This window comes from Rhipicephalus microplus, chromosome X (genome assembly GCF_043290135.1).
Source record: "Rhipicephalus microplus isolate Deutch F79 chromosome X, USDA_Rmic, whole genome shotgun sequence".
Lineage (NCBI taxonomy): Eukaryota > Metazoa > Arthropoda > Arachnida > Ixodida > Ixodidae > Rhipicephalus > Rhipicephalus microplus.
The window spans coordinates 126,614,457-126,641,808 of NC_134710.1; the positions used below are offsets into that span (position 1 = coordinate 126,614,457).

Genomic DNA, 27,352 nt, shown 5'->3' on the forward strand with positions numbered 1-27,352 from the left:
ATGCGCTAGGCCCCAGTCCTGCAGCTCGATGACCACGACAATACGCATCGCATTGACTAGCCCGAAAGCTTTTCTGCTTTTGTCAATTCCGTGGTGCCATACATAGCAGGCTTCATTGTTCGAAAGGTCGAACTGCAACTACCTGTGAAGAGTGCATAGCAGCCATGCACTCAGATGAGCTGACACCTTTAATTAAATGTAAGAGGCGAGGTGGTCTTGTTTTACCGTCGCGAGATGTCATTAGCCCTGTAAAGAAGTCGAGGACTGAGGTGGCTACAGGCTGAATGTGATTCCATCACAACGGTGAAGTCTAGAGCAAGACACCTCATCCTAAAAAATCTATGAGCTTCCTCCGAGAAAAACTGGTTCTATAAACTAGAGCAGCACGTCCTAGACTTTGATACGCTTGATAATCAGGTTTACAGTTTGTGCAGGCAAATCGCTGAACAATACGTAAAAGTGAGGATACAACACATGACGAAGGAAGAAAAAAACTGAGAATCGGTCAAAAGTAAGGTGAGACCACTTTTGACAAGGGCAATAATTTTCAACCACCAGTAGGGCACCTATGTTTTCGATTATGTGTTTGCTTTAGGCATCGCGATTTGATGCATATGCACTTTAATTGAGTTCTCTACATGCCACTTGGCTGCGTACAGGTCGCAATAAACATTTACAACCAGAGTTACTTGTTTTCGTTGCTTTATAAACACACGAGCCACTTCACCCGCAGCGCGGTGAAGCATTAAATTTGAAGCGCTCGGCTCTTTTCTGCCACTGGCAACATGGCCGCCGCATGCTCGGCGCGGCTTCACTCTCTCCCGTAGCGGCGCATAGGCGGCTTCCACTCCAGCAAGTTTTATGTATCCTCCTTGGTCTAGACTCGCCGTGGTCGATATTTTTGCCCTCTATGGCCATCGCAGGAACTTCAGAGCCGCGCGCGCCACCGTCGGTCGTGCCGTCTTAAGTCGTCTGCTACCTTGTGCCAGCGTTATAACTCGCAACAATGGCCCTTCCGCCCAACTACCGGCAAACCCAGATTGCCGCTGCGACCCCGCCTGCACCCCGTAAGCGATGCAACATGTCTTCCATTTTTCTTGTGCTCAGTGAGGCAGTAGCCGGCACAGCGGTGTGTCGGTCTCACTGCTTTGTGTGATGCTAGCTTTCGGTTAAACGACGTCTAGGAAGGGCTTCGCTCGGGCCTGTTTATTTAGCGAGCATGACAAAGAGCAGCTACTTGCCACTCTGTCTCTACGCGCTACTTGCGATCGCCGCTGGATGCTCTTTTTTTCTCGCGGGAAATGAAGGGAGAAATGAGTGCGCAGGAAAATCGATACATATATTTGTAGCGGCAGTTTTCGCAAATGCCAAGTGGTGTGGGGAATTTGTGATGTCTTATTTTTTGCCTTTTTTTCCCCTTCTACAGAAAGGCCTCGGGCGCAAGGCACAACTTCGAATTTAAGCTCGCCGATGGTATGTGCTGTTTTCTCTCGTTATATTGTGAAAGTATCTTCTTGTAGTTAAGTTTTGAAGCTGCGCAATCAAATGAGAGAAAATAATGTCATCTTTTTTGCTGTAAACCAAGCAGTAATAATATTTGCTGCGTTGTGCTTTCAACAAAGCCGTCTCATCGTGCGCCTTTCCTGTTTTTTTTCCCCTGTGTGTGCCAATTGTCTCTCCGGTTTGTGTCATACGGGACCGTGATTTAATTTCAACCATCCTCGTACTGCTGGAGCGTACATTCTTTTTATCCACTGCAGTTTGTGCGCGAAAATCTTAATTAATGCTGTTCGCTAGTAACTAATAATTAGCCCGCAGATATCCCCTCTGTTTCATGATGTTCTCCTGCTAACTGCATACACTGTTTTTACTCATGACTGAGCATCTTGCTATCTGCAGCCTTCTTCTGCCAACAGCAGCCCTTTCGTGCCATCCCCACATGGGCACCCATCATTCAATCCACTCAAGTTGGGATCACGTGGCGTTGGAGGCGTAAGTGTTGTTCGTGAGCACACTCGTGGATTTGCCTCTCCTCTGTAGCACCCCTGATTTGGTCGTGGTGTACTTGCTGACGTACAGTATTCACCACATCACTATTTTGGTGAATATCTGTCTTCCTTATCGTGGAAGCTATATTCACCATCTTTTGAATGACACCTGTAGCTTTGGTGCTCAAGTGCATACGATCACACAAAGTTACCTTAATCACTTTTCTGAAAACAAATCCCTCACCATAAAACATAGTGCATAGGTCAGTTGGCGGTGAGCATGTCTGCAAAATATGATGCATCTGTATGATGGGAAAACAGTCTGCATTTTAAAGCACAACTTTAAGAGCCCTCTCTCTCGAAGGAAATGCACTTGAAAAGAGAAGTAGTGTGCTTGCATAGTAAGCACTGCTTAGAATGTCAATTACGGTGGCCTGTGAATTAGGTTCTTCGTCCAATATGCACAGCCGACAACACATTTAATGTGTAGCAAAATCATGCACCATGGTACACGGGCTTGACATGCCATGCGAACCTTTCATCATTCTTCATTTGTTATCGTTGACCACTGAATGCAAACACATTGTGCATCTGCATTCTTCTAAGCTTGTACAATTGCTGCAAAAGAAAAGACTTAAGATGCGATATCCCTTCACTGCTTTTCTTTGCGGTGGCAAAAGAAATGCCGTGCATGCTTGGAATGGCTTCACCCCTCGGAGCAGTTATTCAAAGGAAGGAACTCTGCTTGACCTGCAACCTCTAATGTGCTGCTACACCTACGCTCCCTCTGATACATATTTGCAGCTCTCTAACATATGTCTCGCAAGCTCATGCCCTCCTTGTTTCTCACCTCAGCTTATGGCGCATGAATGAGTAATGAGAAGTACGTGCATGCAAAATAACTTCTGCTGATTTGCTTTAATAGGCTTCTTATATTCTATCTCTGTGTTCTCTCCACAGCAACCGAAGTAGACAGATAAAAAGCTTTATTAAAGTCCTGAAGGGGAGGTTCATGGTTCTGCTCCCACCTAGGAATGGAGAGACTAGCCTCACCGCCATTTGTGGGCCCATGTGACAGTGAGGCCCCTCACCATCACATGGGCCTTCTGAACAGCCTCGAGTTGTAGTATGACCGGGCTCTTGATCATGGAATGAAATTCATATTCAGAGAATTTTCGATGCTTTCCCTGTAAAGAGGAGCATCTACCGAGCGTGTGTCTCCACTTTTTACTCTGTGATCTTGACAACCCCGACAAAGTGCTGAAATCACTGTAAATGTAGAGGCTGGGGTATGTTCCAATCTGAAGCATGCAAAAAGAAATTGACTGTGGGCTAGACAACTTTTTTCCTGTGGGGGTAGTTGCAACCAAAGGTTTAATCTACTTTGTGAATGCTCTGCTTTATGAAGTTAGCCCACATATTAAACCACAAATGAAAACATAAAAGTACTGGCTGAGTGTTTTTTCTTGTTTTTAGATAAGGGGTGTGAAATTTAAAAGTGGCCTGTATTTTTAAAGGAGCAAATTCGGTGGTTTTGTTGTCTGTTGTCTAAGAGATTTTCCTGGTAACCTTCATTTGAAACAGGTACAGAACACAGGCAGAACTGTCATGTACAGTGTCAATTTTTATGAAAGGGAACACGGCAACGCGTGGCCTGCGCGCTCCGGCGGCTGCTCGCAGCGCATTCAAGTGGGAGCGATAGCAACCACAGTCTCTTTTCGTGTTATCTCACGGCACATACCCAGCGTGCTGCCCTTTATGCCGAAAGTCCACAGCCCTGGGCTGATTAAAGCGTCATGATCTGCGTAGTTATCTTGACCACCGCGGGAGGTTCCCACGTGCCTGCTCACGATTGCACCGACAGTAAATTGCTTGTTCGAAGAAGAAAAAAAAGTGCTCAAAGTAATGATGCTCGCTGATGAAGACGAAAGAACGCATTTTCTAGCCCCCTTGTCATCCTCCTCCCTGCGTAGCTTTCAGTGCACTAACTGCTATGAAAGGAGACGGGAAGAGCTTGAAGGGTGCGACAAGTCCCTGCAACTCTGCTTGTAATTGAATGACGCTACAAAGTTCTTCCGCGGTCGATTCGTGAGACACTAAACTCTTTTTGATGAAGCGATTCAATGATTACTTGCACTCGTGTTGCAAAGCCCCTTTAATCATGAGTGGTAATATAGCGAACAGAAGCGGGGTGTCAAGCCAGTATTGACGATGACAAGGTTAAAAAAATATTTTGTAATCATGGAATTGTAAATCAGTCAAACGAATATCTTGAAGAACAGCTACATACAACTAAAGAAATGTAGCTTAGATTTTTTTTTAATATGAACACTTTAATATCTTATAACACCTGCTTATCATTAAGTAAATTAGCAATCTGCCATTCTAATAAGTTTATTGTGATACTTCTGAAGGCTCAGAACACCTTGTCTAATAATGTTTGTTTATTCTGTTTTGCACCACCTGATACCTGGATGTGCAAGCATTGATTTTTCGACTGCCGATTCCTTGGAGGATAAATTAAGTTTGGCTGTTGTTTCTCTTACTTGTGCAGGCCGAAAGTCGTGTGCCCAAACCACCAAAACCACCTGATAAACCCCTGATGCCTTACATGAGGTACAGTAGAAAGGTAAGAAAAATGGTAAGGATTACAGCCCCCCTCAGGTTTATCATTTTTTGCTTCTTAACGTCAACAGTGCACCTTTGCCTTAAAAGAAGCAGTTTGCAACTCAGCCTTATGTTGTTTTCCTTCTTCTTCTCGAATGATTTTGATTTTCTCCACGATTGCCAGCGTCCTTTAAAGGGACACTAAAGAGGAACAATGATTTGGTTTAGATTAACAAAATGCACTGTGAGAACTCTAATGCCATATGTTTCACCATCATAAGTTCATTATTAGTGGGAAAAAATAAAAGCTTAAGTTTCATTTTTAATATTTGTGCTAAAATCTCAGTGCGTGACAGAAGAAAGTTCAAAATGTATTTTCGGTATTTTCGTGACATAGGCTTGATGAAATTTTCTGAAACTTCGTACGCCATGGCTATAGCACCCAGAGATTACAATGCACTTCATTTTTATCGATTAGAAGCTACGTAGGACCCAGTAGACGCCTTCAAATTTTGTTTTGTCACAGTGTTTGGTGCGGAAATCTCCTGGTGGCGTCGCCACCCGCATTTTCTTTTCGCGCGTTTCCTCGCTTACTAAGCGTCTCATGGCGGTAAGAGTGGTGTTTTCGAGATTGTCAAATTTTGCTTTATTAAAAAGCGAAAAAAATTTTTTCTCCGTAGTGTCTCTTTAATGTGCCATCAGTTTGAAAGCTGGATTGTTAGTGTGGTGCTGTGTTCTATTGATAGACTTTGGAATCCTTATGAGAACGAGCATTGATTTATTTTATTTATTTATTCATCATACCTTACAGAGCCTAGTACGGCATCGAGTAAGGGGGACAAGTACAAAGTAAACACAGAAAAATACACCAGTAAATACATGGAAAGAAATAAAAAAAAGTTTACAGTGAATAAGTTAGAGAGAAAATGATGCACTGCAAAAATACACTGAAAAAACTGAAAAAGAAACCAAAAACATGCATGTATATGTACATATATAATATCTATACAGTGCAAAGCATGTTCAAACAGCATGTTACGAAACTTTTGTCAAGAAATGTGTGGCTCGTTAAAATTAAGAAGTGGTTCTTGAATTTTTTTTTATATAGAGACGTGTTCTTGCTGATTACATCAACTTTGATCAAAGGGTAGCTAAATATTTCTTTTAATAAGCTGCTTGGCTACAGCAGCTTATTACTTCTGCTTTGAAGAAGCATACTATTGTTACTTTGGTGGCTCTTTAGCTGAATGACAGGAAACATTATGTGAGCTATGCTGTCCTAAGTCTTATAAGAAAATGCCGACATTGTAATGGTCAAACTTGAAGAGTGTTCACGCAACAGTTTATGCTTTGAAAGTGCTAACATAATATTACCTTTGTGGCATGTTAGAAAAAAACTTGAGTGAAAAAGATGGAAATAATCGAAGAAATAGTTGTTAGAAAATTTGGCCCCTCTTGATGTCAACAAGATGCCTTGATGCCTTGCGTTTCGTTTTTCGGCGTCTTTCGTACTCGCATGCATATGCACGTTCCGTGAGTTGCAGACTTCTGATCGCGAGCTGAGCCTCTCACCATGTCTTCCGAAAAATGCCGAGCAAACTAGACTGTGAAATCTCATTTTTTTCGTTTTTGCAGTTTAGCAAATTATTAACATGCAAGAGCTTTATCCTTGGCAAAGCTTCCTTGTAAAGTCATAATGAAAACTTGTCAAAATTATTTATCTGCTGAATATATATATTTTTATCATGTAATGCCATATGTGCACAAAATGTAAACAAGAGAAAAATTGACTGTGGTGCGAGGTAGCTGCAAAGGCTTCTGGGAAAATGGGTGTAATACCTTCAGTGGCATTACCAATGGTACTACGTACTTTGTTGAAGTTAGCTCTACGATGCTATGTATCTACGAAACAAGTAATCTCAAAACTATCACGTTTGTTTGAGTAACAATGTATGATTGACCTCTCTCTCCATACATTTAATGTGTTTGCTCATTTCCCCAGCATCGACTTTGAGAACATGTTAGCATAAATATACCTAATGCTGTGAATAAACTTACAAAAGTAGAAATGTGCAGTCGCCATGGACTAAAACGTGAAACCGAAACTTGCAGCATAATGACAGGTGTTTACATTAACTTGAAATCACTGCGTCATGTCGTTATGAAACTGGCAGCTAAAAACATGGCTTATTCTATTGTAAGTGTTCAGAGGAAAATTTGTGCCAATATGATACATGAAGGGGAGGTGGAAGCAAATGTCTGTACATACAGTAGACTCTCAGTTAATGGAAATCTGTTAAATGGAACTGCTGCTCAAATGGAACAAGTGCTTCGGACAAGATTGGTTTTTTTGTGTCTATCCTGCGCCCTTTTTCATCTTCTCGCAAACGGAACTTTTGTTAAATAGAGCCTATTTTCCTGGCCCTTTCAGGTTCCGTTCAGTGAGAGTCTACTATATTATTATGACTGTAAAACACATCAACTGTGCATAATGCAGCCATGGGATGTATGTCATAGCAGTACATGTAATCTGTAGACTCAAACCCATGCACCTGCACATTATAATGCTACGTTTCTCGATGCAGCATGTGATGACATCTCAATAGCGTTGCAATGCACTGTAGGACTAGACATATGTGCATTCGCATAGTTGTGTTTTTGTATTGATGTCACTTGGCCTATGCTCCATTGATTGGCACAATTGGTTCTTTTCTACCATTGTATTCATGAGCTTTATTGCACTGAGTTGTGCTATTTGCTATTCTCATTGCAGACACATGCCTCCGATCATATTCAGGCTTTTTTTTTTTTTTCAAACCTTAGTAAAAACCCTACGACAGAGCTTGCTACAATTCAAAGGAACAAATTTATACAAGCTGTAATCTCATTTATAAACTATGAACTCAAGGCACATTATCAAGCTATTTGTTCCAAGAAAAAAAAGATGGGGCAGGGGTTGTATTTGTGCTAGTATATCAGTGCTCTATATTTGTGAAAGAATCCTGTAAACATGGAAAAGCTGTCAGTAAATCGAGATGAATCCATACCAACTCGCTCAAGTTGCAATTCTCAGTCAGCATTAAGTAGGCTAGTAGATTATATGAAGGTAATGTCTAGCACTGGTTTGCTTGCTAACTCTTAAGAAAATCGCTAGTGCTCACACACACAACTTGTCTTCAAGTTGGGCTTGTTCGTAAATGTGACATGCTTAATTGTGCAAGCACAGGTAACAGGCTTTACAATTTACCTAACTCTATTGTGGCAAAAAAAAAGTAAGCAAAGTGCCATAGGTCATTTGCGTGGAGCGGTACAGGATCGTCTCGCCTGGCATAACCAGCATATTTTGTGTATCTGTTGCCTCACTGCTAACGAGATCACGTTTCGTGATACTCCTGCTTCCCAGAGGTTGCCTAATCGCTTTCCAAGCACCTCTCTTGTCGGTGCGATGATCTGAAAAGGGGGAGGCACAAGCTTCATTTACCTGTGACTTTTTTTAAGGTGTGGGATCAAGTGAAGGCTACGAACCCTGACCTGAAGTTGTGGGAAATCGGCAAAATAATCGGTCAGATGTGAAGAGAACTGCCAGACGAGGCAAAGCAAGGTACGTCGATGATTACGAAACCGAGAAGGTGGGCGCCTATGAACATCGTCGCTGTCATTTCGCATGGCTGCCCTCTCCTGACCCTCCCCCTCTCTGTCTGGCCCTGCTTTTGTGTTGTCAGCTGACTGCACCATTTTCCCTACCCTACCCATCGACACCCTCCATTTGTGTCTCACAACACATGCTTATTTCCCTGCCTTGCTTGGCTGCACCTCCTTTTTTTTTATTCATTTAGTGGGAGTGCAAGTTCACTGCAACTGGGCTGGGCTCCCCATGCTACACCATGGTTATGGTCATTGTCACCGTGTGCTGCACCCCATGATTGTTACAAAAATGGGGCTAGGAAAAGCATGGGCAAAATTGACTGTTCGTTTTAGTCGATGGCTGGGTTGGTTGAAAGGTTGTTCAACATTTGCCACAATGGCCGCTGATGCATACTCGCAAACATCCAAGAAACTTGAATGAAAGTTGGCCATTACAGTTGTGCTTTGCCCTTGTGATGCACAGAATGTAGTTTTGGCATCAACCTGTTGTATTTTCCTTTGCTTATTTCTTTTTTTATGGTAAAGCTGAAACAAACTGTTAATTTCTTCCTGTGCTTTAGTGTGCTTCATGCAGTTGTCACTAACAAAGAAATTGAGTTCTTCATTTCCCTTTATTCTTCACATCTATAAGTGTGCTTCATGACACATTAACCTTTCATATTCTGATTCACCCCTGTGTAATAATGAGAGTGTCACATTGTTGGCGTCATGCTTTCGATGTGTGAAATGCCACTTTACTGCTGCTACTACTTCCAGATTTGAGTGTTAGAAGAGTTTACCTGTGCAGTCAGTTACAAGTCGAGAATGTGGTTTGGCTTTCCACGAAAACGGACTGCATCTGATTCCCGTTCCACCGTACATATGGAAATGGAAAACACTTCCTTGCATAGAGTGTTGATAACATGTGATTAATTGGAAATGAAAAGTGGGAGTTCACTGCAGTTAGTGTAGCCATGGAGAACAGGTGCAAAGAAACTATAGGTAACGACAGAAACATGCACACCTTTGACAAGGGACAACCTTCAAAGAATGTTGAAAAGGAGGGTATTTATTCTTCACTTGCCATGGGTGTACCTTTCCTTCCCAATAACTAACAAGTGTGTGTGGTACACTTTCTGTAGTCTAGAATGTGTACCGCACACGCAAAGATCGAGCTAATGCACACATGAACATGGGTATGTAGTGCAGCACAAACCAACGTGGGTGGGGTGCGAGTGGTCTATATCACTACAGCGTTTGACCGCACAAAAAGAGATCGACATAGAAAAGGAATGGCTCTGACACACTGGTGCATGTGCAACCATTTTTCTTTTTTTCACAATTGCCCATTGTCTTAGCAGTGTAGTTATAGTGTTTCACTGCTAAGCTCGGGGTCGTGGCGGTAAAATGCAAAAAAAAATTTGTGTGGTTTCATATATGTGCACATTTAATTACTCTGGATAGCTAAAGTTCAATCTGGATTTCTTCACCTACAGGTTGTCGCACAAAAATATTACAATACAAGATGTTTTTTTTTTTTTTTTGACGGACACTGCCTGTTTCATTTTCGACTTGTTGCAGATTGCTCTTGCAATAATTACTGCCAAGATTCATGTGGAATAGTTTTTAATACTCAGTTAAAGTGCCAGTGAAACAAAGTATTTCAATTTTATCAACCATGCACGTGTCGTGACCATAACCAGAGGCTGCCATATCCAAAGCATTTTCACTATGAAGTATGAGGTAAGGTACCAAGATTTTTTTGAAAATCTAATTTCCTAAGAATGAAAGTAATCAAACTTCTTTATTTTTTCTGCTAAAATTTGTAGGGTAAGGACTGGTGGTACAAGTTGTGCTCTGTTCACTTCTTATGCCCTCTGTCGTAGCACACCATTGATCTGCCCTCTCCTGCACTTGAATTAGCTTCGTGTACTTCCACACTTACTTCTCTTGCCTTTCCCATAATGCCAAATGAAAACCTGCTTGATGCATGGCTACTTCAGCTTTATCGCACAGTATATGAACCCTCATTTTCTAGGTGAGTTGTGCCAATTTCCTCTGTCACTCTTGCAGATGGAGTACAATGAAGCACTCAAGTCTTATCACAGCTCCCCTGCATACCAGGCATGGGTGGCTGCCAAGGTTAGGGGCGAGTGTCTTGCAAAATCAGTGTTAACGTGTGTGCGACAGTCTGTGCTATGCAACATTCTATCATCAGTTGAAAGCCTTGTTCAGTTTGTGCGATTTAAGTATTTCATTGCGATTTGTTGTAGCTGTTAGTAGCGAACAAATGTGAAATATTGCTAGGCATTATTTACAATGGGAAGTGTGAATCTACGGGAAGTTTGCATGGTATTCTTCTGGAAACATGAGCCGGATATGTACTTGTTGTCTTCTCTATGTTAGCTGCTTTCAGGCAGAAACACTTTCACGCGTATGTCCTCTTCTTTCAGCCCAGCAAGCTGCCGAAGAACGGGAGGCCCTTGAAAGGAGTCCATCGGTTGTAAGTTCGGTCAGTGCTGCTTCTCTTATTCTCGTTTTTAATTTCATTTTCATTTCATATTTATTTAAAACCATCAGTACACATAAATGCCTAAAGAATCGGTGTGAAAGCAAAAAAAAAGCCTGACAGAGTGACGATCACCGATGTACAGATGCATCCACTGTTAAAGGGAACACTTACCTGCTCAGCAAGTTTACATTTCTCTATCTTACAGAGACATAGTGGCTTTGATTTGCATAAGACTACTGGTGGTTGAAAGTTCTGACCCCTTTTGACAGATTAGTTACATGCATAGAGAATGTTTCCTTATCCACTTGCTGTTAGAAGGACAGCAATATTAATGGTCTTCATCCGAGTGTTCCCTTTAACAGTGGACTGTACTGTACACACATGTATAACTACTCATACATGACATAACAAGTATGAACATACTACGAGGAATTTAAAATTAAGCCAAAAGATGCAAGAATATATGCATAATTACGATTGACACACGGAAACAAAAAAAAAAATTTAAAATGTACGCAAAATAGCTATGAAGAAAAAAATGGTAGGCACGTGCAGCATATGCGAACTACATAAGCATAAAGATATGAAGAATTGAAAGTGGTGTGGAAGTTTGTTTATATTTTTAGAAGAAAGGCATGTATCTTGTTGACGTAGACTTCTTGTAAGCATAGCTTTGTAACGGCTAAACAGTCCATGCTTTTAAATTTTTGTGCCTGTAAGGTTATGTGTTATAAATCTATGTTCAAATTAATATTGGTTGTCATGCGGAAAAATTGGGCAGACACTTTCTTTTTCTTCATGACATTGCTAGGGATGACTCCTTCCTCATTTGATTCCTTATGCCTCTGCCTTCCTTTGCAGTCCCTTACGAGTTCTCAAAAAAGTGATGGCAAGGTTAGCATACAGCCGGCAGAAGATGAAGATGGTGAGCTTTCAAATGCAGATATTGCTTTTACGGAATCTCATAGTTTCTTTCTCTCTCTCCCTTGGTCATAAAATCTGAATGTACACTTTGAAATCCTGAATGAAGTGAGGTGCACTTACAGTCTTAGCACGATGCTGCCACTGTTCTATTTCAGGCCCTTACATGTCGCTCGACCACATATTACTGTGAAATTTTTGACTTGAGACCATGCTTTGGCTTGTTAGCTTATATTTATGCTGCTCTAACTTAATATAATCTTTTGTAATGATACTCCAATGGGGTTCTAGAGATGTTTAAATACTTAAAACTGCCTTTGGAACTGCTCCTAACTAAAAGGCATTTAACTTGCAAATATGAGAAGCATCTTTTTAAACTAAGGTGTTGGAATATTTTCATAACATAAAGGGTGCACAGCATGGCATTTCAGGTGTTTGAGAAGACATTTTTGTGTTGGGTGAGATGTGAGCAGACTAAATTTGTTCTGTCTTATTATCAGGCTGTGTAACCCTTCGTCTTTCAATTTCTTTTTTTTTTTTTTTGCGTAACACCTGTGCACTGCATGACGCAAAAGCAACTGCATCGCGGATTTACTTTGTGCCATTTTGTGGTTTTTTTTTTGTGTGTGTGTTTGTGTGTGTGCTGAACACATCCTTTATAGTTTTGCCTCGTCAGGTACAAAGGTAGGTTTGTAACGAGGGTGCAGCGGGCAAGAGGCGGTTTCTCGTTGCACGCTTGTTCCTCTTCACTATTGGCAAGAGCCTCAAGGCAGTGTATTTCTCACCAAGAATTCGTTGCTGCTGCTTTCCTTGGGCAAAATTTTCCGTAATTTTGGAGGCCAGCGCTTGTCAACTAGAAAGGCATTCTTAGTTTGGCGTTGTTGCTGCTGCTGATGCGTGACAGAGAAGTCTGTCTTTTATTTCACCCTGTGATTAGAAGTTTTCCTAGTTTTCTGGCTGTTTCGTTTTGTTTCTCAAATAATGCTGTTTGAAAACTCTGCCCTTGCACTTTGCCCTTTCTGCATCCTCTTTAGTCTTAGTACCGTGTACACACTCAGTATTAACTATTGATGCCGAATGCATGCCCTAATGTCACACCACAAGTGTGAAAAGAACAAGCCTAAGGTGCCCATGCTGCCTATATAAATTAAAAAAGCAAACCTGTGTGCGTGTCGTCACTTATTTTTTTTTTATAATGATATTTTTGCTTGGGAAAACTTTAGCTTTGTTTCCTCTTCATATACATTCTCTCTGTTTATTTTCTTGTATCGGATAAGTAGAAAACTGCATTTTTTTTATTTAGTCTACAGAAGGATAGTATTAAGGTGCCTGCCGAGTTTCATTGTTATTCATCGGTTAAGAGACTTTCATACCAAGCTGCATGTGTGGCGTAGTTTCTGCATTTGCAGAGGAGCTACTTTCAAAAAGTTGCTATTAATGCAAGAATATTTTTTCATTGATACCATGGCCTTTGATAAGCCCAAGGGCTGGTATTTGTTGCAAATGTCTAACTTCCCCATTAAATGTATTTTCAGGCATTGTTGTGCGTAATGTGGAGCAGTTTGACTCAAGAAGCCGTAAAAATTGTCAGTTTAGTGGCAATTTTTCTTTTTCATTTAAGAAACATATTGTTAAGTATGGTCATACTTTTTCTCCTTTGTTTCCTCCAACTACTATGAATGCAAGGGTCACTTCATCATTCACAGAACCTGCGTAATTTCAGCTCGGTATGATCCACGCCTCATTTTATTTCTACCATCATAATTCTATTGAGCCGCTATAATATGAAGTCTTGATATTGATTGATGGGCTCTTTTATGCCAATTTCATTTCGTAGCTCTACAACCTTGTTTACTTACAAAGGGCAGTAGGGGGAATGCAGAGCCATCATCCATTTGTCTGTTTTGGTCTGTTCTTAGCACTGTAGAATTTAGGTTTTAAGCACTAGCGCAGAGACATGACTATAATGCATGTGTTCATTTCGGAACACACATGGCACATATTGAAATAAATTTTCATTTTTGACATTTGAAACAAGTAAGCATTATGCTTGCGTAACAGCAGCTGCATTTGTAAAGCTTCTTTTCTTTGTTATTTTTATGATAAAAGAGCAACAAGGTCAAATAAATGCAATAAGACAAAACAGATGGATTGTCTGTAATGAACTGGATAATGTCAAATTGAGGCTGGAGGTTGCTCAGAAATACAGAGAGTTAAAGGGCCAGCAAACAGGCTCAGACTTTTTTTTTACACCCCCTATACAAGCTCGGCAATTCGTAGATTAGACCGCAGCGATCCCATTTTCTGAATATTACAGGGCTGCACCCCGCGCAAGGCCTCTATTTCGAAAAACGATTCCCGCGCATCTTTTCTACCCCTGATTGACCCTCTTGCATGTGCAGTGACATCAACTCGGCGATCGGTGACGTGACGTAGCGCGCAGCTCGCCGAATGGTCTAAATCAGGTGTGAAAAAAGAGTAGGGAAGTCAACGTCGGTTCCTGTTCCCACCCACAGCTACGAAACTGCCCCTTGTTTCTTGGCACTGGGGTGAAAAAACCAGCCTCGCAGTTGTCGCGTGCACGTGTACACTCCTCGCTCAACTACAGCGCCTATGCCCACGTACGAATGTACTTCGCCCTTGACATGAGCAACATGGGTAAAAAGCGTTGCTCTGTCGTCAGTTGCAAATCAAGCGACTGGGCAGCAGAGAAGCATCGGCGCTGGGTGCCTCACGATGGGGCCCTGCGCACTGCATGGCTGAAGCGAATCGGTCATCCAGCGACGTACGTCGGGGACCTAATTATTTGTGGTCGACACTTCGCACCTGACACCTACACGGTTGACCCGCGGCTGGTGCTGCAAACGGTAAACAAACAACCACTCTTCGCAGCAAGTGGAAGTGCGTTGCAACTGATTGAGTTCGCCGATGACGTCAATCGTTGAAGTGGTGTCACGTTGCCGAAGTGGGCAGAGTCACGACGATGGGCTACGCCTTCCCCTTCATGGAAGGCAGAAGGGGGGTGAGGCTGCGCGAAAATTTGAAACCAGCTTAGACCGATGTTCTAACCCCTGTAACTTCCTTAAATAGCATGTATTCGCAAAGAAAAACTGCACATATATCTATTTTTTTTTAAATTTTGGATCTAAGGGCTGTTTACTGGCCGTTTAAACAAATCAACTAGAGAACAAAAGAGGGTGAAGGCTCAGTCTGAGCAGCAGTGCATTGATTGGACGATTTTCTTTTGTCTCGCCGTAGGCAGTTCAGAGAGAAGATGAGTCTGCTTCTGAACATGTTGATATCGGAATGAGACTTGCCCCCCTCTTGTTCATAATTCCGTAAATTGGCCTCTGTGACATTTACAAAAATGCTTGCTTAAGTGAAACGGTTTGGCATGTTGAAAGCCACACCTCAAAAGCCTGAACGAACCTCGGAATGCACGTCATCTGCGAAAAATGTTTTAACTACTTGTATTTGCAAGTCATACTTAATTAAGGTGGCTTAGTGGAAAAGATAACTTTAGCTGCATGGTTCATATTTACTGTACTCTGGGCCAGCTGAGTATATTGTCGCGAGAGCAATGTCTCGCGGAAAACCTTGTTCTTTTTCAGCTACAGCTGGAACTTGTTCTTTGCCAGATGCCCTTGTTAGCAGCGCCGTTTAACTTGCTTGGGGAGCGTGCCTTGAGGAAGAATGAATGAACAGAAAGGGCCGGGTCTGGTCGGTCACTGTGCGCTTCGCGCCAAGGCAGGCACCGCGCCGTGCTTTGGACCAGACCGCAGAAATTGGGTGCCTTTCTCCTTCTTCTAACCACTGAGCCCCCACGCTTCAAACGGACGAGCCGCCGCTTCGGTCCTCCGGGGACAAAGGGCACCTTAATTTGAGCAGTCGTTAGCGCGTCAAGGCCGTTTCGGAGAACGCGCTCGTTTCAGAAGCTGCCACAGTGTTGTCGCGAGACAGGCTTCAGGCAACCACATGTTGATTTGATTATCCTCGGCTTGCCTGGTTGGTCCGCACCACCGGGGACGCTAAAAAAAACCTATTTAAGCAGCGACTCGGGCTCTTTTTGAGGAGAGCGAAGTCGGGGTGGGGGCAACAGCGGATCTCACCACCGGAGACCAGCCATGCAAGCCGAGGGGTATGCCACCATTTTCTATGTTTTGTCTTTGTGACCTAGTGCATTTTGTAAATTGAAGTTGCGTTAGCTAAATAAACCCCCAATGAGTGTTCCCCGAAATCATCGTGTTGACTTCTCATCGATTGCCGCCGCGGAGTTTCACCCACACTTATTCGTCTCCCTGGTCGTCCAATGCGCCTAACTTTGAACAACCCCGACGTTTCGCTACAAAGTGGTGGAGGTTGCTTGGTAACCATAGTCCCACTCTGCCCGAGTCAACAACAAATATCAGGAACCTACCTCTGACTGCTCTACTATGACGGAACCCCCTACCTTTTTCTCTGCTATGTCTACCCCCCAAGCTAAACCATTCGTCGGACCACCAGTCTTTAGAGGCGCACCGGAGGAATCTATTTCCGAGTGGCTACTTTGCTACGAACATGTAGCGTCGCTTAATAATTGGGACCAAGCCACGAAGGTGTAATTTCTGTGTCTGGCTTTAGACGGAGATGCGAAAAAGTGGCACACTACTCAAATTCTAACCGGTACCCCTAATACATGAGAAGAATGGACGACGCTACTAAAAACGTCCTTTACGAGTCGCCACTCAGTCGAGATCGCCCATTTGCGGCTACAAAACCGCACCTAATTGCCGTCCGAAACCTCCGAGCAGTACTACTATGACGTCGTACAGCTGCGTGCAAGAGTGAACCCGTCCATGACAAAAGATGATCGGTTGCGGCACCTTATGCGCGGTTTGCGTCCGGATGTTCTGGAGAAGATGATAATCCCAAACCCGGAGAGCTGCACTGCATTCCTCCAAATTTTGCAACGCATAAATCTGGCAGCTTTGATGAGCCGTGCGTCGGGGCTACAACCGATTGGCATCCAGTATTCTACCGGATCGCAGTCGTGGATGCAAAACATCGCTCATCCCGTAGGGTTCCCACCCGCCGCAGCGACAGGGCACCCTCCTCCTACGTGTGTCGCCACTTGCGCCGCGGCCGCATTGCGTTGCTCGCGGGAGGCTGCCGACCGCGAGAGAGACCTGAAAACGATTGCGGACTCGGTTGCCTTGCTGTCTGACCGGCTAAAAGGCGTCGAAGACGAGGTGCGTCGCCCCCCAATGCCTTGGCCTCAGAGAACTTCCCGTGCTAACGACGGGCGTCCCCGATGCCAGATTTGCTGCCGCATAGGTCACATAGCACAACAGTGCTGGCAGCGGTTCCGAGATGGCAGGAACGATCAGGCGGAGCTCCTAGGCAATCAGGATGGGCAGCCTAATTCTTCGGGAAACGAGAACGGCCAGGCCTAGGGGGCCAGCCCGGCCGCCCCATCGGCACCTTGTCGGAAGATCAGCTTCTCGCAGTCCCCACACAAGCCAACGGTACAGAAACAAAACTTGTAATTGACACCGGCTCGTCCGTAAGTGTCATCTCTGAAGAGTTAGCTAACAAAATATGTGCTTCATTCAAATCGAGAAAAGACATATTCATCCGAGGGATTGGCGGAGGCTTGCTCACCCCCAATGGTGAAGCTGAAATAAAACTCGAATTTAGCACCACCAAAGTTCACGAGACGTTTTTAGTGGTCAAGAATTGCCCGTACGAGCTACTCGGTGGTCTTCCTTTTTGTCGAGCAGCCCGGCTTCTCATTGATTTCTCCAAGAAAGAGCTGCAACTAAACGGTGCAATTTTCCGGCTGCGTATAGATTCAAGTGCCCCCGAACATAATGATGCACTTACAGTGCGGTGCCACGAGCAAATTCGCATTGAACCTTGCACAGAAGTCGCTATTGAAGTAAAGGTCGCAAGGGACGGAATTCACCTCGTCGAACCAAACAGCACGCTCAGAAACAGACTTCAGGTTGTACGCACAGTAACGAGGATCGTGCATGGGAGAGGCCTCATTCGCATAGCTAATCTTACTATGTCGCCAGTAAACCTGCTCAGCGGAACAAAGCTTGGATGGGTTTCATCTATTCATGACGCACAGCTGGCAATCACGGCCCCCGAGAACGATCGAGTGCCTCAAAAATTTGACATAGAGACTGGGGATCACCTACAGCCATCTGAACGGGATGAGCTGTTGTCGCTCATTAAGAAGTACCACCATCTATTTACGAGCAGTGACAACCCCACCCGGCAGACTCATGTCGCTGAACATGTGCTCGACATAGGCGATTCTCGACCAATTAATCAGCACCCATATCGTCATTCCCCTTTTGAAAGGCAACAGATTGAGCAACAAGTAGAAGGAATGCTGCGCGATGGGATAATTAGAGAGTCTCACAGTCCTTGGTCATCACCTGTCCTGGTGAAGAAGCCAAATGGGACTTGGCGTTTCTGCGTCGATTTCCGCAGTGTCAATGAGGTCACTAAAAAAGTTGTGCACCTACTGCCACGAATTGATGACATTCTCGATGTGCTACAAGGGTCAAAATACTTCACCACACTTGATCTAACATCAGGCTACTGTCAAGTGGGCATCAAGGAGGAAGATAAGCAAAAGACCGCATTTGCCTGTGGACCCAGCCTGTACGAATTCAATGTTGTCCCTTTCGGCCTGTGCAACGCCCCTGCCACATTCCAGAGAATGATTAACAAAGTCCTCAGTGGTCTTCTCTGGAGAGTTTGTTTGCCCTACTTGGACGACAGCGTTATTTTCTCGAAGACTATGGCAACTCATTTGCAAGATTTGGAAAGTTCGTTTTTAGCTTTGGACGCGGCAAACTTATGACTGAAGTCCGAGAAATGCAGCTTCGCCCGCCAGGAGATCAAATATCTTGGACATATTCTCACAGGTGAAAGCATCCGGCCGGACCCAGACAAAGTAGCAGCGATCGAAAAATTCCCCAAGCCACCCTCACCCGCATACAAAACTGGTGTAACACTTGGCTCATGTCCTTGAATGTAACTAAAATTGTGTTAATGTCTATTCACCATCGTCAACATCACATTGTTTATAACTACAGCATCAATAACAACCAGATTACTACAGTCGATTCATTTAAATATCTTGGTGTGTACATCTCGCGTGACCTAACTTGGACCTGTCATATTAACCACATAATCAATTCTGCTAATCGTACTCTAGGGTATATACGCCGTAACCTTTCGCTCGCTCTTCCCTTTGTTAAAAAAGTTGCCTTCGAAACCTTTGTCCGGCCAAAGCTAGAATATGCTAACGCGATTTTTGACCCTCACCACATTAACCTCACTTACGCCCTCGAATCTGTCCAGAACCGTGCGGCACGGTTTATACTGTCTAACTATTCATACACATCAAGCATCTCGGCACTAAAAGCAGAGATTAACTTATCCGATCTGGCTAAGCGCCGCAAAATCACACGTCTTAACCTTTATCATAAATTCTTCCATTCTTTGCCTTTAGATAACCCATACATCAGAAGAGCCCACCGCATTTCCCGCATCAGTCACTGTAACGCAGTATATCCACCACAAGCCCATACTGTGACCTTTCAGCAATCGTTTTTCCTGCGCACAGCCCAAGACTGGAATGACCTGCCCACCGAAGTCGCCACCATCATCGACACCCAAGCATTTAAACGGCTCATCGAAACTATCCTATCATAACTGCCATAATATTGTTAGCCTTTGTAATACCCACTCCCTCATGTAATATCCCAACCGGGACCTTTGAGGTAATAAAATGAATGAATGAATGAAACAAGAAAGGTGTACAGAGCTTTCTCGGAATCTGTAACTACTATCGGCGATTCATCAAAGATTTCTCTCGTATTTCTCGACCTCTGACCAACTTAACCAAAAAAGATGTTCCTTTCGTCTGGGATGCGGCATGCGAAGTGGCCATGCAATCCCTCAAAGAGAAGCTGATCACAGCCCCAATTCTGCGTCAGTTTGAGCCGGGAAAGCCGATAGAGGTGCACACTGATGCCTGTGATTACGGCATCGGTGCCGTGCTTGTACAGAAAATTGGAACTCAAGAGAGAGTCATCGCCTATGGCAGCCGCCACCTTAACAAGGCTGAGATGAACTACAGTACAACTGAGAAAGAATGCCTCGCCGTTGTGTACGCCTGCGGATAGTTTCGGCCATACGTCTTTGGTGCTAAGTTCACGGTCGTGACTGACCAAGCCAGCCTGTCTTGGCTAATGAAAGTAAAGAATCCGAACGGTAGTCTTATGCGATGGTCCCTGTTGCTTCAGGAATTCGACATAACGTTGCGACACCGCCCTGGCCTCAAGAATGGAAATGCTGACACGCTTTCCCGCCTTCCTCATGATCCCGCACCTGTAAGCGAAGAAAACCCCTTACCGTTGCTGGTTCTGGATCAGGTGGATGTTGGAAAAAAGCAGAGGGCAGACCCATGGATGAAAGAAATTATGCAGCACCTCGAGCACCCGGATGCGCCCATTGTCAGGAAAACTAAAAGAACGGCGCGCAGCTTTCGGCTGATCGACGGTGTACTGTATCGAAGGGCGAAAGGGTTTCAGCAGGATCGTGTGGCACTCCTTGTCCCCAAGTGCTTGAGATCTGAGATTTTAAGGTACTGCCATGACGACACCACGGCAGACCACTTAGGTGTCAAACGCACATGGAAGAAAGTTCGTTGCCGATATTTCTGGCCGAAGATGTTCTCGTACGTAAGCAAGTACGTTCTCTCCTGCCCCGACTGCCAGACACGAAAGCAACCACCGGGGAGGCCGGTCGGTTTCCTCCAACCGATCCCACCTGCAGGTCGACCTTTTCAGCAGGTGGGCATGGACTTCATTGGGCCTTTCACTAAATCCAAAGCAGGGAACCGCTACATCGTCGTGATTACCGACTACCATACGAAATGGGTCGAGGCTGTCGCGTGTCCAGCGGCCACTGCCGCAAAAGCAGCAAGAGCTTTCGTCGAACAAATCGTCCTACGTCATGGTGCACCGGAGAAAGTAATAAGCAATCGTGGGCAGCACTTTGTCGCCAACTTGACCGAAGAAATATTCCGGCTCGTGGGTAGCGAGCATGCCACCACAACAGCATACCACCCACAGGCCAACGGCTTGTGCGAGCGTTTCAACCGCACGTTGGCTGACATGCTCAGCATGTATGTTTCCTCGCACCACCGCGACTGGGATGAATTTCTACTGTACATTCTTTTTGCATACAATTCTTCCACCCACGAGACGACTGGATTCACTCCCTTCTTTCTTCTTCACGGACATGAACCGACACTACCGGTGGATGTAGGGTCGGGCGCGCAACGCGGATTCGACTACACCCTGGATGCAATGAAAGTGGCTCGCAGGCTGCGGCAGGCTCGAAAAATAGTAAATGAACGGGAGAAGCGTCAGCAGGAGAAGAACAAACGCAGCTATGATGCTAGGCGACGAAGTGTTGTTTATCATCAGGGCGACTTGGTGTACTTGTGGACTCCCTCCCGGGCGAAAGGGAAGACGACGAAGCTTCTTCACAAATATCACGGACCTTTCCGTCTTGTGCGCCGGGTAGCCGAGAACAACTGGGAGGTGGTAGACCAAACTAAGAAAAAACGTGACATTGTGAATGTGGCGCGTTTAAAGCCCTGCCACGTTCGATTGGGCTCCGATGCCGACGACGCGGACGATGAGTCTGATGATAATCATCAGGTGCGTGATCTAGGTGGTGATGTGTGCGAGTGCAGTGCAAGAAGAGATGACCACAGATTGCATCGAAGTGTTGTGCGCGGGAACAGTGCAACGAGTGATGAACAGGGATTTTATCAAAGTGTTGTGCGCGAGTGCGGCTCCAATGGTGATGTGCGCTAGTGCGGTTCGCGAGTGGGTCAAGAACTCCGTTTGCAACATTGTGTGCGCGGGACACAGACCAGTGTTCCAGTACAGCAGTGCGAAAGCTATGACATGGACACTGAACTTTACTCCGACTGGAAGACATTTTCAAGTGGTAACAACGCACAACAGAATGTCAGTGCTTACGACACGGACACTGAGTTGTATTGCAGTACCGACGAGTGAACCTATATATTTCTGTGCCCAATGATTTTGTTTTATTTTTCATCTGTTGTTTTTTATGTAATTTTTTTAAAGCTTCTCACCTTTTATACACATGCATAAATGTCTTTGAATAAGCATTCTCACACACTTGTTGAATGCAAAACCTTTTTGTATATTTAGTGTATTTCTTGTCGTGTTTTGCAGATAAAACGAGTGGGACACTCTTTTTCGTAGGAGGGAGGTGTCGCGAGAGCAATGTCTCGCGGAAAACCTTGTTCTTTTTCAACTACAACTGGAGCTTGTTCTTTGCCAGATGCCCTTGTTAGCGGCACCATTTAACTTGTCTCGGGGAGCGGACCTTGAGGAAGAATGAGTGAACAGAAAGGGCCGCGTCTGGTCGGTCACCGTGCGCTTCGCGCCAAGGCAGGCACCGCGCCGTGCTTTGAACCAGACCGCAGAAATTGGGTGCCTTTCTCCTTCTTCTAACCACTGAGCCCCCATGCTTCAAACGGACGAGCCGCCGCTTCGGTCCTCCGGGGACAAAGGGCACCTAAATTTGAGCAGTCGTTAGCGCGTCAAGGCTGTTTCGGAGAACGCGCCCGTTTCAGAAGCTGCCACAGTGTTGTCGCGAGACAGACTTCAGGCAACCACATGTTGATTTGATTATCCTCGGCTTGCCTGGTTGGTCCGCACCACCGGGGAGGCTAAAAAAAAAACCTATTTAAGCAGCGACTCGGGCTCTTTTTGAGGAAAGCGTAGTCGGGGTGGGGGCAACAGTGGATCTCACCACCAGAGACCAGCCATGCAAGCCGAGGGGTATGCCACCATTTTCTATGTTTTGTCCTTGTGACCTAGTGCATTTTGTAAATTGAAGTTGCGTTAGCTAAATAAACCCCCAATGAGTGCTCCCCGAAATCATCGTGTTGACTTCTCATCGATTGCCTCCGCGGAGTTTCACCCACACTTATTGGTCTCCCTGGTCGTCCGATGCGCTTAACTTTGAACAACCCCGACGTTTCGCTACAATATGACAGCTGTGTGAATGTGGCTTTTGCACATGCGGAACTTGCTTTTTTTTCTTCCCTTGCCTGTGAATTGCAGGAGCACAAGTTCATTGAAATGTAATTGCAACCATTTTTGTCTCGTTTATGTAGGGATAGGCTCTGGGTCAATGAGCAATAGCATTTACGTTTTGGAAGTCAAAGGTTTGAGTGGTAGGGCTCCTTCCAAGTATTTCTTATTGGGGGCTTTATGAATTAACTATGCTTGCTTAAGCTTCGCTTGCAGTCGCATGCATATTCCTGCAACGGCTTTGCTCAGTAGGTGTCATCAGTGCCGAATCAACCTGTTATCATTAGCTACGGTTGTCTTGCTCTCACGTGCCAATTTTGTAAGATCTATTGGCATGAATGGCATGTTGAAATAAAACTGGCTTACTACTATCGATTTTTACATTTCCAGCTGGGTTAAAAAAAAAGAGACAAGTGTGACCAAACTGGTCTTGTTAAATTTGTCAAATAACAGCATCTTTAAAGACCTCCACGGTAAAAACTTGGAATGTCACTTCGCATATCCCATCACCGTGTAAGCCTTGTGAAACTTTGTTGGCGTCTCCTTTTGTGCTCGTGTCTAGCATTGCAGCACAGCAAGAGCAATGCGATGCAGCAAACTAGTGTGGCCTCATCCAGTTGACAGTGGCCTTATTTATTATGAGAGAATCCATGCCACGCAACTGCAGCAGCTATGTGATGGTAAATTTTCGCTATATCTTTGTCGGTGCATTTGTTTATGTGGGTAGGTTACCATCGCTTGCATGGTGCCACGTCGTATTGCGCCAAGGTGCCCCCTCCATCGTAATGACATAAAGAGGGACACCATTCGCAGCTGAGCATACCAACAGAAAATTTTTGATTTAGTAACACCAGGTATCAAAAAGCGACTGCTTACTATTTACAGACCATCATACTTGTGGAGCATTACAAAAGATTGCCTGTATTTAGTTTTATACAATTGTCGTAGTAAATGTAAGTGGGACAAAGAGCACTTAGCAGTGAATGATTGTTGTTTACTGAGGGAATGTCACAGTCAAGATTGCTATTGTTGTTGTACTTATTGTTCCACTTCCTTCTGTGGATAACATGTGTTAATGATACCTCCTTCCCTCAGATATCGATGAGTTCTCCATGAATCACATAGCAGCATCTCGATACATGCTGAATCACAGGTTGATCAACGAAATCTTCAGTGATGCTGTGGTGCCTGACGTAAGATCGGTTGTCACAACAGCGCGGATGGGTGTTCTTAAGCGTCAAGTGCAGTCCCTCACTATGCACCAGGTATGTATGTCCCTTTGTGCTGTCTTGATCTTTAGTAGTATATTAGCTGAGCTTTACACTGCGAAAATCTTGCATGTGCCCGAATTAAATAAGAATGTTCTGTCAGCTGGGGCGGTACACTGTTAACAACGCAGCACCCGAGAGGATTTGCACGTGAAGTGGAGGAAAGTAGTTTCCCGTGACAACTTTAGGGAATACAAGCCACTTTTATGAGATTTCATATGACTGGCACATGACAGCCACCTTCATTCCCAGCGCCTCGCAAATAATGTATTGCATGCTTGGCTCTGTTATAAAGGCTTAGTTTAATGATAACTGCTGTGTATATTTGCTTTGTTTTTTGAAAAAAATTTTTTTTTCAAAGAATTTAGTTGGGATTACCAGTTTTCATTAGGTCTTGAGTATTGTAGCATTGAGGCCTGGCTGTGTTTCTCGGCAGACTATGATGAGATCCGTACTTTCTACCCACTAGGTACATTTAAGGTTTGGTTATAGCAGAACTTTCTTTCAGGAAAAATTGGAAGCTGAACTGCAGCAGATTGAGAAGAAATTCCAAGCCAAAAAGCGAAAGTTCCTTGATGCCAGCAAGGGAAAGGCAGGGAGATTAATCAGGTTGCACCCAGTTTGCTACCAATAACCAAGGGGAATGGGGGAAAGAGAGGGAAAATAATGTGCTTGAATGCATAGCAGTATGTACCAATCAGGCCCAGGAGGTCATAAAACTGAACTGTCACAGGGTTCAAACAGAGAGTGAGAAAAGCAAAGGAAAGGCAGGGAGATTCATCAGGTTGCACCCAGTTTGCTACCTTACCAAGGGGAAGGGGAGGGGAAATAGAGAGGGAAAATAATGTGCTTGAATGCATAGCGACAGATCATACCGACAGATCAAGTTTCAGTTTTATTCCTTCAAGAGTAACTGAAGCGTTACACATAGGTTTCGGGAAGAATCGAAAGCGCTTCCGTGAGGGAGCATTGAATAGAGAGACCGGGAATGTGACTTACATTCTAAACGTTGAAATGCTACAGAACCAACTTTGTACATTAGTTTTGTTCTGTAATATTGATCAAGGCCAGCTGAGAGACGAATCAAAACTGCTTACTTGACGACCATACTTCCTGGCAGTGACTAGTTTGGCGTGCTTCCTTTATCTTACAGGCTACTCAGGCGGGCGATTCTGGGGATGCACACGTTTGTACTGCATTGTGCTTGGCATGAAGCGATGAAACACACTGCAAAAGGCGAAAGCCGGCGAAGGGACAAAGGGCAAGGCGAAATGTCGCAGAACACCTATATACTACCATTTGGTTATGCTTTCAAAGGGCCGACGCCGCCTGGCCGCGCGCGTCCGCCATGTTATGGCCCACGCCGCGCTTGTTTAAACGTGTAAGTGGCCATCTGACTCTTCGCCAATCCCGAAAGATGACTGCATGCGGTGTGCCACACAGAGCACGAACCATTCTAGAAATGGATGGAAGGTGTTTTCTTTCCAAAGCCATCCTATAAGAGCACTTTTATTCACAGTGAGAATAAAAGAGCGACAGCCGACAGATGCCTCTCGCCAATGCAGCGTGAATATTGCCAGCTTTGTGGCTGTTTCCTATCACCTTTCCTTTGCTACGTCAGTTACTTGGGGGATGATTTTTGAAACGGCGTGTGTATTACTAGTAACACAGCCACAGATTAGACTATTACAAGTTATGTGCGTAATTTTGAATTTGTGTTCAGCGAACTGGTAACTCCAAGTGGTTTCATGGCGTTTGAACCATTCTCATAAATTAAGTGTTCTTTTCGGGGTGTGCTTGAAAATAGTACTTTCGCTAACGCGGACTATGAAATTGTCGTGTCTATAATTACCTGTAACAATTCACTCTGCGTTGTGTTTTCTTGCGGAGCAAGAACTACAAATAGAAAATTCGGTATTATGCTCACATTAATCCCGATAGTACGTTTTGGCTGCGTGTATCGGCCCGCGATAACCCGCATGCCGCTTAACTGGTATACATGCCGTATACTTCCTCTCAGTAATATATGTATACTCAATAATGAGCACTAATATACACCAATTCATTTCGCCTTTCATGCGTAGAGATACATGCAAGTGCGTTCAGACATGTGTAGTATTTAGGATTTATTTGTAGTCAAGAGCGCCGACATCTTTTTTATTGAATGCTTTCTTTTTTTTCATTGGATCCCAAAGCACCAACGAGGAGAGGGCGACGGAACAGCCAGCGGACTCAACGTACAGACTTTGCCCATAGTGTCTCACGCACCTTCGTAAAGTTCTGGGATTGCATGAAAATGACCTATTGTGGCAACATGACCATACGATTGCCTGCCTACAGCGCAGTGGCGTAGCCAAGGGGAAGGGAGGTTGGGGGGGTTCAAGCCCCCCCCCCCCTCCTGCAACTTACCCACCTTTATTTTCGTCGCTTTGCGCTGACATGATTTAGACATTAAGTGGTGCTACTACCTCATTAACATTACTGGGCGATTTTACTGTGAATAATGTCTGCTCACGGGAAAATGCATCGCGGTGTTTGTCAAGGCTTTGGCACTCTGTGAGATGTTGGGCAGGAATCTCGGCCGTGAGTGTTGAAAATTGGCTCTGGGACGGCATTAATGCTGAAGCGGTGGTCATATGTGTACCCGCCGGAAGATATCTCGCCATAGTCGACCACTAGGGTAATTTTCACAAGGCAAAGATTTGTTTAAGTGGTAAAATCCGGACACAGTTCTAAGGTCTGATAGGCCATGTTCAAGCACATTACAGTGTGACTCTTCGTACCTGTGCCAAAAATAAACTAAAGCCCAAGAATAACATTTCTATCCAACCTTCACACGTTCTGCTAACATCTAAACACACACGCGTGCGTGCGTGACAGTATATTTGGCTTATTCACCGAACATCACTTGTATGCCACAGCACAATATATTGACACATATCTTTACTATGCCCTAAGTGCTAACAGCACTTGGAAGTGTCTTATGACGAAGGTGCAACACAGGCAAACGTGCAGGCCAATCATAACTTAGAAAGGCCTACTAACATACTGATCATGTCACTTAAGCTGATAAATAAATGATAGCGGTCATAAACCTGATAGATTGATTGATTGATATGTGGGGTTTAACGTTTCAAAACCACCATATGGTTACGAGAGACGCCGTAGTGAAAGGGACTGGCAATTTCAATCAGCTGGGGTTCTCTAACGTGTACCCAAATCTGAGCACACAGCACTAGAATAAGCAACATAAAGGCGAAGAAAATCTACGAAAAATTATATATA

At 44.4% G+C, this 27,352-nt stretch overlaps 2 protein-coding genes across 7 annotated transcripts; both read left to right on the top strand.

Moving 5' to 3' along the window:
• The first annotated feature begins 408 nt into the window (after positions 1 to 408).
• On the top strand, positions 409 to 8,431 carry LOC119186646 (SWI/SNF-related matrix-associated actin-dependent regulator of chromatin subfamily E member 1-like). Its single transcript, XM_075877624.1, is given in 6 exon segments — positions 409 to 1,067; positions 1,427 to 1,473; positions 1,900 to 1,992; positions 4,543 to 4,629; positions 8,094 to 8,193; positions 8,196 to 8,431. Coding segments are annotated over 6 exon segments (624 nt in total). The 5' UTR covers positions 409 to 1,006.
• On the top strand, positions 8,100 to 27,166 carry LOC119186647 (SWI/SNF-related matrix-associated actin-dependent regulator of chromatin subfamily E member 1-like). Of its 6 annotated transcripts, none has more exons than XM_075877627.1 (7): positions 8,100 to 8,196; positions 10,293 to 10,361; positions 10,673 to 10,731; positions 11,593 to 11,656; positions 23,895 to 24,064; positions 24,576 to 25,448; positions 26,263 to 27,166. In XM_075877627.1, exons 2-6 carry the CDS (start codon positions 10,346 to 10,348, stop codon positions 24,699 to 24,701), a joined length of 435 nt encoding a protein of 144 aa, XP_075733742.1. In that variant the 5' UTR covers positions 8,100 to 8,196; positions 10,293 to 10,345; the 3' UTR covers positions 24,702 to 25,448; positions 26,263 to 27,166. The 6 variants fall into 6 exon arrangements, with proteins under 6 accessions (XP_075733742.1, XP_075733740.1, XP_075733744.1 ...); XM_075877625.1 differs by lacking the exon at positions 8,100 to 8,196 and adding an exon at positions 9,844 to 9,962; XM_075877629.1 differs by lacking the exon at positions 8,100 to 8,196 and adding an exon at positions 9,844 to 9,962 and having other exon boundaries at positions 25,221 to 25,448.
• The last annotated feature ends 186 nt before the right edge of the window (positions 27,167 to 27,352 follow it).

What these genes read in the sequence shown, in the direction of transcription:
- LOC119186647 (XM_075877627.1), top strand. An exon ending in GTCCATCGGTTGTAAGTTCG is followed by an intron (nt 10,732 to 11,592) that starts GTCAGTGCTGCT and finishes CTTCCTTTGCAG; the next exon opens with TCCCTTACGAGTTCTCAAAA. An exon ending in AGTCCCTCACTATGCACCAG is followed by an intron (nt 24,065 to 24,575) that starts GTATGTATGTCC and finishes ACTTTCTTTCAG; the next exon opens with GAAAAATTGGAAGCTGAACT.